This window comes from Tamandua tetradactyla, chromosome 4 (genome assembly GCF_023851605.1).
Source record: "Tamandua tetradactyla isolate mTamTet1 chromosome 4, mTamTet1.pri, whole genome shotgun sequence".
Classification (NCBI taxonomy): Eukaryota; Metazoa; Chordata; class Mammalia; order Pilosa; family Myrmecophagidae; genus Tamandua; species Tamandua tetradactyla.
Genome location: NC_135330.1, coordinates 19,439,686 through 19,452,805, shown reverse-complemented (window position 1 = coordinate 19,452,805; position 13,120 = coordinate 19,439,686). Strand labels below are relative to the sequence as shown.

Here is a 13,120-nt window from a genome sequence, read left to right as displayed (position 1 = left end):
CAAAGGAACACTCAGATGTAAGAGTGGTATGGAAGGAATTAAGACATACCTACATGTGGCTACATGCAGCCCAATGTCCTGTTTTTTTCCTTTATTCCAGAGGATCCTTCAAGACAGGCACAAGAATGCAACTTTACAGTATTATTTCTACTTTCAGAAAAATCAGCAACCAAACTAAGTTTTGTGATTTTCTCTACCCTCTGAGCCCAACTCTCAGTTCACATAATTTCAGGCAGAAAGATGAGGGTGAAAATATGAAGAATAAAGTATCTATAGACAGAATAACTGAACTGGACAGCAAGATAGCCAGTACTGAAAAGGATAGTGTCGTAAGAGAATAAAATGTACAGCTACTCAAAGCCAGATTCCCCAGGCAATCTGCCACAGTGGGCACAGTATTTAGGACAGGGCAAATATAATCTGGCACTGCTGGAAATACTTACCCAACAATCCCACAGAGAAACCCAAAGGCCAGTAGAGTCTGGTCATTGTGACCAAAATAAAGAAGAGTTTAGGTAACATGGAAAATAAATGTCTAGTGAATGAATAATCGTCCCTGCTCTTTGGCTGGAGGCACCAAGCTCAGTCCACTGTAGCCATCTTATAAACTCAACAAGCAGATCGGGTCTCCTGCTGACCTCTGACCCTTGTGTGATGACATCCTACTCGAACACTTTCTTCCTTTTATCCAGTGAGAAACTCTAGTATTATCTAGGAGCTGCTTCCGTGACACAACTACAACTAGCATGGGTAGTGAAATGGGTTCTTTCTGACTTTCTGAGTCAGGTCAATTCCTACTACTTTCTGCCAACCATGAAACACTACAGTTATTTCCAGCAGTTACCAAAGGCATGGAGACAAGAGAAAAGGATCTTGCAGCTGTGGGTTCACCTCCTCCACAGGCAGTCAAGCCCTCCTTCACTTCATTTTGGGGCTGATTGATAGGAAGCACTGTGGGGGGCCAACAGGAAGCACTGGCTCGTGTCCCCCTGCCCCACATGAAATAAGGGATGCTGGAATGTCATCAGCACCAACTTGCCAATGCAATCCTTTTTAGGCCATTTGTATAAAGTCATGCAGAATCCCTCTGTCATTTTGTAAGAGGAAGAACTGTATGTCAAACAAGGCCACCACCTCTTAACTGATGAATGAAGCAATCTCATTTCTTTCTTTAATTATTGAATTCTTATGCATTATTACTGAGTATCATTTCTAGTCCCAGGAGTGACTGTAGAGAAAATGCATGTCCAAGCTCTGCTGACTAAACGTCTGCCCCCTGAGGGTCTTGTCCACCCCACCCCATCCATGGCTGCTAACTCCTGGAATAGCCTAAGTCCCCTCCATTCTGGCTTCCTGCAGCATCATGTAAAGCCACTGCAGAAGGACATATTGTATAGTGTTCAAAAGCATGGACACTGGAGTCAGAAAATTCCCATTTCCACCTGTTATAATCCATAAAACCCTCAGCACGTACCTTAACATCTTTAAGCCTCTATCCCCTCATGTGTAAAATGGAAACAAAAATTCATTTATCTTGTGGGATATTTTGAAGATTAAGTGAGATAACATAGGTAAAATACTTAGTGCCTGGAACAGAACAAGTACTTAATAAATATCAGTTAGCAGAAGTAGCAGTCCGGGGGGAGGGGCTGGGAAGGAGACATGGGCTAAATGGAGCACACGGCCCCTTCTGTCCTCCTTTTGTACGAGGACAGGAATGGGCAGGAGGAGTAGGCTGCTTCCCAGAATGTCTAGTTTCCCAAACTAGGCAAGTGGGCTTCCAGGCTGGTCTTGAAGCCAGTGGAAGAAAAGCATATTAGAGCCCATATATGCCAGCTGCTTCAACACAACATTCACATTGAGGTGGGGTCCAGAAGGTGATCATTATCTCATTATTTTGTCATCTTTCTAGGCCAAAGTTTTCTATATTATAAATTGGCTGATGCCTGGAATTTAAACCCTCTTTGTTGAGCAGAAATTCTAGTACTGTGATTTCCTAGGAAATTGGTGTAACCCTTAACATGGCCTTCTTTTATTTCTACCTGATACTTCCTTCCAAGTATCACAAATTTCAGCCACTATCTTTTCCCAACAAACAAATTTTACACACACACACTGATGGAGCTCATAAAAGTGATTCTTGCAAAAGTGGTCCTTGCAACGGAATACCTCTTAATGGTTTATTAAAATTCCACTATCCCAGCTAGTTGGCACCTCTTTGTGGGTCTTATAGCTGCCTCTTTGACCTTCCTATTTCCAACTGGGAGAGTGATGGTTTTATTTAGCTTTCTTTGGTATTGTTTTTTATTTTTGCTTTGTTTTTATTTAATCCTGAAACAGCACAGAACTTTTTTAAATGAATTGTGCTCTGAACTTTCCATTTTGCTCAAGTTGGCATGCTAGTAAGTGGTGGGCACCTCTCCAGCTTTTGAAAAATTCATTCAGCCTCTTCTTTTCTTGTGCATCTCTCTGATTTGCCAGGTCAAGCTGGGAACTGCCTGACTTGAGGGAAGGGAGAGTAAAAGCCATCAGTGACTCAGATGGGGTGAGCTACCCTTGGTACGGGAACACCACAGAAACTGTGACCCTGGTTGGCCCCACCAACAAGATCTCCAGGTTCTCCGTCAGCATGAATGACAACTTCTACCCCAGTGTGACATGGGCAGTGCCAGTGAGTGACAGCAATGTGCCACTGCTCACAAGGATCAAGAGGGACCAAAGTTTCACTACCTGGCTGGTGGCCATGAACACCACCACCAAGGAGAAGATCATTCTGCAGACCATCAAGTGGAGGATGAGGGTGGACATTGAGGTGGACCCTCTTCAGCTTTTGGGGCAACGGGCCCGGCTGGTGGGCAGGACTCAGCAGGAGCAGCCCCGTATCCTGAGCCGGATGGAACCCATCCCCCCCAATGCACTAGTGAAACCCAACGCCAATGATGCCCAGGTCCTCATGTGGAGGCCCAAGCGGGGGCCACCGCTGGTTGTGATTCCTCCTAAGTAGAAGCAGACTGGCCTGACTATGTATGGAGCACATGTCACTGAGACACACAGCAAGGTTGCCAGGGGTGGCAGGAGCCAAACTGAGTTTCTGAGCCAAAGCAGACCTCTTGGTTTGCCAGCCTTTGCAGCCACTTGTGAAGAGTAAGGCTGCTCCTTGGGTGGTAGAACCATAATCCTTAGGAAAAATCCCTTCCTTTTAGGAGTAAAGAAATCACTGATTTGACAGACTTGCTGTGATTACCATGCAAGTAGCCATATTTTGGAGCTGACCCGGATGATTCTTTTATCAGAACTATTGACCATTTCTTTCCTGTGAAATGCAGGGGATGGAAACGAAATTAAACAGTGCCTGTGGCAAATGCTGCTTCCCAACCAATTACAAGTGGAAGTGAAAACATCCACAACCAGGTGTCCGTAAGAAAGACAGTCCCACTTTCTTTCTTTAGAAAGGGTTTCAATGAAAGTTGGGTGGTAAAGAGAATGGGTGATGGGGAGAGGAAGGAATAAGTTGATAATACAAATTAATACCTGTGAATTTTCTAGTTGATCATCAGATCATCAACACATTCATTGGAATGAAAGGAACACTTAGGAAACTGGGGAAATGTATTTGCTCTGCTCTTGAGGCGGAGCTCTTGGGAACTGTCCGAGGTGCTGATGTGAACTAAACAATGGTGCCATCTACCCATCCCTTTCCAAAAATTATTTATTCAAAGTATTTTTAATCACTAAAACTAGCTATATATTTGGATGCATAGTTCCTGTGTTCTACAGCAGCTATGATAATTTTGGCCCTACCATGTTGTTAAGTGAAACCCAAATTGTGATTTTGTTTATAGCTGCTTATTCTGTTCCCATTGCCAGCCCTAAGTTTGCAAAAAGATAATTGCATTTAAGCCATGACTCCACACAGGGTTTCAAGAACATTTCAACAGATATGAAAAGTATTTTCACTCTGTTTCTCTAGCCTCTGAATGATTTGAACACATAGCACGCATGCATACACACACACACACACACACACACACACACACACACGGGCATGCATATAGCATAATTACTAGCAGATTTGCCAGCAGTGCCTGCATATATACATGTAGCCTTTGTGCATACACAGTACACACACTGTATATCCATATGTGTTTATCTTGGCTATGCTTCAGAGAAGCTCAACTTTAACTGTTTGAGCATTTGTGAGAAATTGCTTCACAAAACTTTAGTTCGCAGCTCTTTGATGAAAACTTGAGCTTCCTATGTTAAGCAAGCCTGTATTTCTGAAATCTAACCTATAAAGAGGAGAGACCACATTTCCTTAAGTCAGACTAAAACTTTTTCAAGAGTTTCCAGTGTTTATAAAAAGGCTTTTCTAGCTTTTCTTGCTTAAGTGACCTCCCCAAAAACAGAGTTTTCCCTTTATTCTTACTATTGCAAGTTATAGTATATATAGGGTTGTCTGTTCAAAAACGCTCCATGCATACTAATCATAAAGCTCTCATAATATTATTGTGGATTTTATTAGTATATACTTTGAGCCTACTTTCTGAGGTGAGTGAGTTCAGATTCAGAGTAATAATTATTACAGCCCATGGTTTGCTCCAAAGATCTGTCTTGACACCAAAATTTGGAGGTAGAGAAGTAAAAGCAGAAGGATGTATATTATTTGTATTAAAATTGCAATTTAGCCAAGCTTTTTTCAGATTCTAGTCCCAAGAGATGGCTCTTATTTACATGAGAGGGTTAACAGCTCCTCTCCAAATTATGCAGTGTTAACCTCAACCCCCAACCACCAGCTACTCTCTTAATAGATTAGTTATTGGTGGCAAGCTGAGCTATTTATAACAGCACACTAATGACATGTCAGTGACTCACGGAAGACCTGGAGACGTTCCATTTAGAAATAATTCAGCTGCTACATTTGGATTCTTCTATCCTGTCCCATGCGTCCTTGTTTTTTTTATTGGAGGGGTAGCCCCAAAGAGCTCCATGACTGAAGTATAAAGGGGCTTATCGTCCACACTGACAACAGAAATATTAGTCTCTCCTTCTGGTTGAATTAGATGTCACAGTTAGGTGATTCTGGAGAGTGGGTTCTCATTCTGGAATTTAATTCACAGGGGACAGAGATGTTCTTTCCTTAGGAATGTCTTAGGGATACTAAAGAATGAAAGAATCCTAATCCTATGTGCCCCATTTTAAGAAAACATGATATTTAAAAATCCAAAATTTTAACAAACTGGCTAATGTGAAAGGATTGTTTACATTACAAAAACATAGAATGCTCACCATCCATGTAGGAGACCCGGGTTCAATTCCCACACCATGCACCACCACCACCACCACCACCACACACACACACACACACACACACACACACACACACACACACACACACACACACACACACCAAAAAAATCCTATATAAGATTTCTGGTTTCAAATTCCCCTAGCCTATTAAAATAAGATACGATCCATACAATTATATGTATACATAACATAATTTCTTTAAGGGCATATGTGTATTTTTACAAAGTAATTTGCAGCATCCTTAGCTGGGCTCCTTCCCACCCCACCCCACCCCACCCCATCCCAAACCCTCATGCTTTTCAGAGCTTTAAAAGAAATGACCCCAAGGCAGTGTCTGGAAAATTATGTAATGACAAAATGAGAAAAATAGATGGAAAAGCTTATGAAAGTTAAAAGCACCACGCAAATGTACATGAGGATTATCGTCAGTGATACTATTGTGAACTCTACGGCTGGGTCTCTCAATTCTGAAATCAGCCAGGCAGAACACAGTTGCCCTGCAGCTGATTATTTTAAAGTTATAGTTGTTTTACAAGGAAACGACATGTTTCTGTGATTCTTGGATCACTACCTTTCAGCTTAGTCAGGATATAACCAAATGAAAGGCTCTTTAACAAGAGAGAATTCACCTTGAAATCAGTGTTGGGTTCACCTCTATCCTGCCATGAGGCCTTCCTTCTCTCATAGTGCCTGAATTTGACAGCAGATGCCATCTCTTTAAAGGGGCCATTCAGTGCCTTGACTTAAGCTTTAGTTAGGTGGTCTCAGAACTATATTTGTATTCTAAATACTCATGCACATACAAACACACAGTTTCTTGGCATCGCAAGAGTTTTGAATTCCAAAGCATTTCCTAAGGTCATAGATTCTTTTTTTCCTTTACTTTTTATTTTGAAATAATTTTAAATTTGCAGGTCACTTGCCAAAAAATATAGAAACAATACATGGAACTGTAATGTACCCTCCACATAGATATCTAGATTTACCAACTATTAGCATTTTGCCACAATTGTTATATCCATCTATCTTTCTTTCTATATGTGTATCTGTCTGTCTGTATATCTATCTGTTTTCTAAATATTTGAGAGTAGGTTGCATACATCATGCTTCGCTAACATTTAAAATATCTATGTACATTTTCTCCAAGCAAGGGTACTCACTTATGTAACCACCTTAAGAAATTTAACCAAGTTCAAGAAATTTAACCTTGATATAAAGTATACAGTCCATATTCCAATATTTATACAGTCCATATTCCAATATTTTCTATTGTCCCAAAACGTCCTTTTGGCCATTTTCTTCCCCCTTATTAGAAATAGTCCAGGGACATGTATTACATTTAATTGTCATGATCTTTAGTCTCTCTCTTTTTTTAATTGGGGTAACATACAAGCAACATTAAAAGGTCATAGATTTTTAAATTGTCACCTTTGAGATATTTTAGTCCATGATCGCAAAGGAATTGAGGCCCAGATAAATTAGGTCTTCTACTCAGGACCACATACCTAATCAGCAGCAGAGCCAAGAGAAGACCCCAGGTCCCGCAAATCTTATATCACTGCACAGTCACACTTACCTGGGGGTCATAAACCTCTCCATGTTTCTAGCCCAAACATTGTCATCCTCCCCAAAACCATTCACCTACAAACCAATTAGTCTAAAAATTAAAGATAAATAAATCCATCCTTAAAGAATAGGGGAAAATCCTTATTACTATTATGTCAAAAAGTAAATGTTCCATATTCTCTGTTTTGTTTTTTGTATGCTGTATGGCGGTTTACATTTCATTATTTTTCCATGTGAGTATACCATTATTGCAGCACCATTTGTTGAATTTTTGTTTGTTTTTTGGGAAGTGCATGGACCAGGAATCAAACCCAGGTCTCCCGCATGGCAGGCAAGAATTCTACCACTGAACTACCTTCGCACCCCACCCCTACCCCCAGATTCCCTTTTATCTACGATAGCTCTTTTGAGATTGAACCCTTCATCTCGACTCTTTATTGTATCCATTTTGCATTCCCAACTCATTGATCTGGTCCTCTACACTTGGGAAGGTTGGAGGCTAGTCCCCACCTATTCCACCCACCTTTTTACGGCTCCCTCTGTCCTCATGCAAGGAATGATAGCTCATAGTCAAAATCATGTTCTAAGCAGCAGTTCTGAGCAGTTGAATAAAAACTATGATTTATAGAGTATTTTACGAAAGGTTTCCATATGCATTTTCTCCATTTATCCCACTTCTGAAGGGTGTAATACTGTTATTCCCATTTCACAGATAACAGATTGAGACCCAAAGAGGTTAAGTGACTTGCAAACAGGCACATAAACAGAAAATGTCAGGAACCAGGACTCTGCGGCTTTCATTTCCAAATACCAGGCCATTCTGCTATATTGTGCTGCCTCCCCGTTGGTCCCTGCTTAGAGGGCACAAAAGAGAAGGAAGGAAAGGAAAAAGCAAGTCACTTTCACCTACACAGTCATGTAGTTCTTATCAATCGACTAAGGAGACGCATTAAAAATGAGAGAATGAACACTTTCCTTACGCAGAGAACCTTGTAATCCCCAGGGAGGCTGGCCCAGAAAAATGCCTGTCAGGAGCAGCCGTGTGGGTGAGCTGGCTGTCACTGGGCAGCTCTTTAACACAGCGCTTGTAATTAGTGGAGTCGGAAATCTGCTCTCCTGGTCTCGGAATCCCTTTAAACACCATGAGCACAAAAGTGGGAGGAAAGCATGCGTCCCGCAGCTGAGGCCCCGGCTGAGGGAGACCCCACCACCCGCCATCAGCCCATGGGGCGGAGGCAGTGGAAACAATGGCTTTCCGAGCTCCACTTGGCGCGTTGAACATTCTTGTTAGAACTGAGGGCGCAATTAAACATTGCCAGAGCCAGCTCCCACCTGAGTTGCAAAGAAAGATGTAAACACACACACACTCACACACAGGCTCACTACTCTTGCACGCTCTTCGGGCTGAAAAGAAAATTAATCAAAAACCCAGTGAACACCTGAACTCTATATTTAAGCCCAAATGATCGTTAGATAGAAAGGAGCTCAGTGAGCAAGCTCAGTGCACGCAGATATTTTTACCCCCGAGTCTTCTTGCCATTAATTTCTTTTGAGATCTTGAGTACAGCTGGTTCCAGTTTCCCTGGCAGGACACCTACCTATGGAAGGCATACAGAGATGCTGCCTGCTCAGGGACCAGAGGACAGCCAAGGTTATTTGGGCATTTCCAAATGCTTTTGCAGAGACGCAGGTGGGCAGATGGAGGGCAGTTGTCCCTGAGAGCTCCTGAAAGTCCCCATGGCAGCCATGCAACCCCCGCTAGGGATCCTATCACTAACCCCAGTCTTCCTAGCAATTCCGGTGAGGTGGACGGTTCTTTACGGTTTACAAAGGGTTTTCACTTTCCTTTGCAGAGAGTAAAACCATCTCTCAATGAGAATGGAAATTTTACTACTGGCCTGATCCTTCTGTCCAAACAGAAAACCCTTATTATTATTGATAATGAAAATTCCCATTTGATTAGTATGTTGTAGTCTACACAGCACAGTCATAAGTATTTTGTCATTTCATCCTCAACAATCGTACGAGGTTAGCTTTATATCCCTATTCGACAGGGAAAAGGGAGACAGGCGATGGGTGGGGCCAGGGTCCCGCTCAGGGGGCCCCAGGGACTTGAGCTTCACTCTTCTGATGCCACACCTTCACTCCATTCTCATGGAGCATTCTCTCCCCAGCTAAATGCCAGGAGCCTTCTCTTGTCATCCAGCCACTGCTGTGCCTTGGGCAGGGCAGGTGAGGAAGGAAGTTTTTGCAAGGCTGCCCTAATGGGTTCCTAGATGCATTTTGACAAGACAGAGGATGCTCTCCTAAGGGGTCTGGGTCCAGGCAGCCCGACTTCTGTACCTTCAGGTGGTTTCTCTCCTGTGTCACAGCAGAAGGCAGGCCCCATGGGGTGCTCTGGAGGTAGGGGCCAGAGCCCAGCTTGGTCCAGCAGGCAAGCAGGCCTTAGCAAATCACTTCACTGCCATAGGCCTTGGTTTCCTCCTCTGTTATCTGTGATACTAGCACAACCCTGCTAACATCACAGTCATGAAGATATAATGTCTCAACCAGACAGTATAAGGAAGGTATTGTCATGTCACTAGAATCCCATAGACTGCTTGGCTTAAATGACATTTTTGGAGGAGAGAGTCCGAATCAAGGTATCTGCAGGGCCATGCTTCCTCTCCAGTTTTCTGGGTTCTGGTGGTGGCCAGCAATCTGTGATGGTCCTTGGCATGTGGCATAACTCAGTCTCGCCTCTGTCACATGGTCTTCTCCCTGTCACCCTGCTGATTGTATCCAAACTTTCTCTCCTTATAAGAACACCAGTCACGTTGGACTAGGGTCCACTCTAACCCAGTTTGGCCTCACTTTAATAATATCTTCAAAGATCCTATTTACAAATTAGTTCACAATTTACAGGGCCAAGGGTTAGGACTTGAGTATGTCTTTTTGAGGGATACAGTTCAATCCATAACAGGGCACAGAAGTCCACATGCTTAGGCGCCTGGACTCTGGAGGTCAAGGAAGGAGAGGAGACTGCTGTATAGCCCTGCAGGAAGCAACTCTGGGCAGAAATTTTAGCTGGAACTTCCAAAAACCCTTTTGGAAAGAAGAGGAGGTTGAGCATCAGATCTAGGCCAGACTTGAAATTTCAACACAAGTTGCCCAATTTAAGCTGACCAGGGAAAACTAAACAGGAGCAGCAGCTGCTTTTTTTTTTTTTTTTTTTTTTTGTCAGGGGCTCAGGCAACAAATTCAGAGGGAAAAAATACACATGCAGAATTTGCTATGGCTCTCCACTGGGCTGTCCGTCTTGGCTGGGACCCCACAATTTGGTGGTAACATTAGAGATTTGGTCCTGTGGATGTCAATGAAATGAGAAAATATTCCTTTCTACCCACTCCTACCCCTTTCAGGGCCGCCTCACCACACAGGAGGTGTGTTTGGTTACATGGTCCCTCTCTAGGCCCTGCCACGTGGTCCCACCTGGCCCAGACACAAAGCTTGACTCAGGGCTGTCCCTCCCCATCCTCACCCTGCACCCCAAGCCATGCCTCGCTCCAAGCTGGGTCCCCACCCCTCCCCACTTCAGGTTTCCTGAGAGGAGGAACAATTTTGCCCAACGTCAGGATGGTCGCTGAGAGAACCTAACCAGCTCTTCTCTCCAGGATAAGTGTGAAGCAGGCCTCTGGCCAGGAGGCCATGTGCCAAGCAGGAGAGCCTCTCCTCTGCCTCCAGGCCCACATTTGTCCTTGGCTAACCCAGAAACAGAGGTTGATCCTCAAAACAGCTAAGTTCTGGGTCAGAAACACCCCCAGGAAAAGGGAAAATAGAGATCAGAGTTACACCAACTATTAGAGAGGGCCTAGCCACAGAGCCCTGACCCAGCCCCACAATTTTTTGAATGAGGAGACTGCTGAGTCTGGGCCTAGTCTCATGCTGGCTGGAGGCCCAGCATTACAGGGAGCGGAAAGGAGGACAGTGGAATGTTTTGCTTCATGCCATGGCCAGGACTAGGGTGAGACAAGCCTAGTATGCCACTTCTAAGGAGGCACTCACTTTCAGGTGTGCGCAGGTACCAACCCTGCACTTACATAACCGAGAGAACGTGTCTCCTTAAATGCTGTGCCTGGAAGCCTCACTTGCCTCACCCTAGTCCCAGCCCTTTTCATGCCCACCTTCTACTAAAAGGAAGTGATGCCGGGATCCCTCTGATCCCTCATTCATTCAACAAGTATTTATATTGAGTCCTTCTTTACCTGCCAGGTTCAACAGAGTCCCTGCCCTCAGGGAGAAGATGCTCACAGGAAAGTTCAGGAACCAGTTTGTATCTTCCCCGTCAGGGTCACATATTGCAAGGAACCCCAGAACCTGAGAAAGTGCTCACTTGGTCCTCTTCCTGTACAGCGCGCCAGACTCTGCCTGGGAGAGGACGTTGCCTTTGGCTCGATGAGGATGGATAAGGTGATAAAAGGCAGGGCTCATGCCAGGCACCTTGAGCTCGTCCAAGGAAAGGCACCAGGCAAACCTACAGCCACATCAGTACATGCACGGGCACTGGTGATGGAAGGAACAGCTGGTTATCTCTCCATCTGCTCTTGTCCCATCACCCCCACCCTTCAAACCAATTAGAATATTCCACACAGACGTGATCCAATGAAATGTTAATTGGAAAAGTAACAGGAAAGATAATACATACACTTCAGGCTGAGAACCATTTCATTAAACTGGGCTTCAAAAGCAAGACAGCCAATTAAATTATTTCCCACTTCACTCCCTCACGTACCAGAAACTATGGGAAAGCTATTACTTCTAATTAATTAGGAAAGAAAGAAGGACTCTGCATATGCATATCAGATGAACAGGGACAGACAGGCTATCCTATCTCCTCCCTCCCTTGGCACACAGCACACCACACACACACAAACACACACACACACACACGCATCAGGAAATTAAAGACTCATCTACTGTCTCACTTAAGGAATTCCATCGGTCTTATGAAACACCTGCTCCCAACGGCCACTCACAAAATTCAAACAAAGAGAAATGTCTTCTTTGGACACATTCATCACAAGGGAAATAGGGCATTTGTTGTGAAAGAATAAGCAGCTTTAAACTCATTTTGATTCCAAATTTTGTGCAGCCAAAAATGATCTTTCCCTCTGTGGTCAAGTAGACATTTCCCGACCTAGCTCTCTGTAGCAAATGTGATGTCCATTATTGGCCTAAGTGACCAGGAGATGTGGGACCACATATATCTGATTTTGAATTGGCTTTATGGAGGTCACCTTTGGAGCCTCCACTTTTCCATCTGTGAAATAGGGAGAAGGTTCATTCTTGATGTCTATTTCCCACCTACCCCCTCCTCACAGTTTATACACTTATGAGTGCATAGTTTCTTATACCTTGCCTGAGGGAAAAGTTGTATATAAAACTCAACCATACAGCTCAAGTCTTTTCTATACAAAAATCATGCTAACCCGGACACCCTTATTATGTAATGAGCAGCCCATGGTGGTAAAGCAGTCACCATGACTTTTACACACAGGCATACCAGGTAGGCTATAAAGATCTGCAGAATCAGCAATTCTTACAAATTTGTGCTGGGAGATGCTGAGAAACAGTGCCACAGGGGATCTGGAATGACTTGCTAATGGTTTACATACATAAATGACCTGGAATCCCTTAATATTATTTTAGTTTTTAATCCTTTATGAAGAAACATATAAAAGCTGTAGGATCTATTTACAGAGAACTGCATAGGTAAATAAATACCACAACTTTATATAAGATTTCAGGGTCATTGTCCTGCTGAAATCTATTTATGGAGCCCAGATCATGAATATCTGATTTTAAGGAATGTCATGGCTTTGATCACTGTTTTAATGCCCATTTTATTTCCATTTCCGTGTCCGTGTCCAGGTCTCCTAGTAGGACAAGGCAAGCCCCGCAAGCAGAACCACATGGCAGAGACTAAGGAGGAGGAAATGAGCAATGGCTGGTGGCTCCAGAAGCTGAAGCCCTGGACAGCTGATTTCCCATTAAAAGTAGTGCCATCCTGACTGTCTCCTCACCATCCTTCCATCCCATGACCAGTGCCTCCTACTCACCCTACCGTGTGCCATGCGGCACTCTCCATGGGCTGGCTGGCCTGTCGGTTGGTTCATAGAGAGTTTGTTGAAGTGGGAGTTGTGCCTGCTGTATCTTTTCGTACGTGGAAAATCGGCTTCATCCAATCTCAAGTTCATTCCCAATCCTC

At 43.8% G+C, this 13,120-nt stretch overlaps 1 protein-coding gene across 1 annotated transcript in view; it reads left to right on the top strand.

The window, feature by feature from the left end:
* FAM78B (family with sequence similarity 78 member B) overlaps positions 1–5,199 on the top strand; it is an 82,772-nt gene extending 77,573 nt beyond the window's left edge. The window contains exon 2 of the mRNA XM_077156826.1: positions 2,482–5,199. Coding sequence (XP_077012941.1) covers positions 2,482–3,004 — 523 coding nt within the window. The 3' untranslated portion in view covers positions 3,005–5,199. The remainder of the gene's footprint in view (positions 1–2,481) is intronic.
* Positions 5,200–13,120: the final 7,921 nt, after the last annotated feature.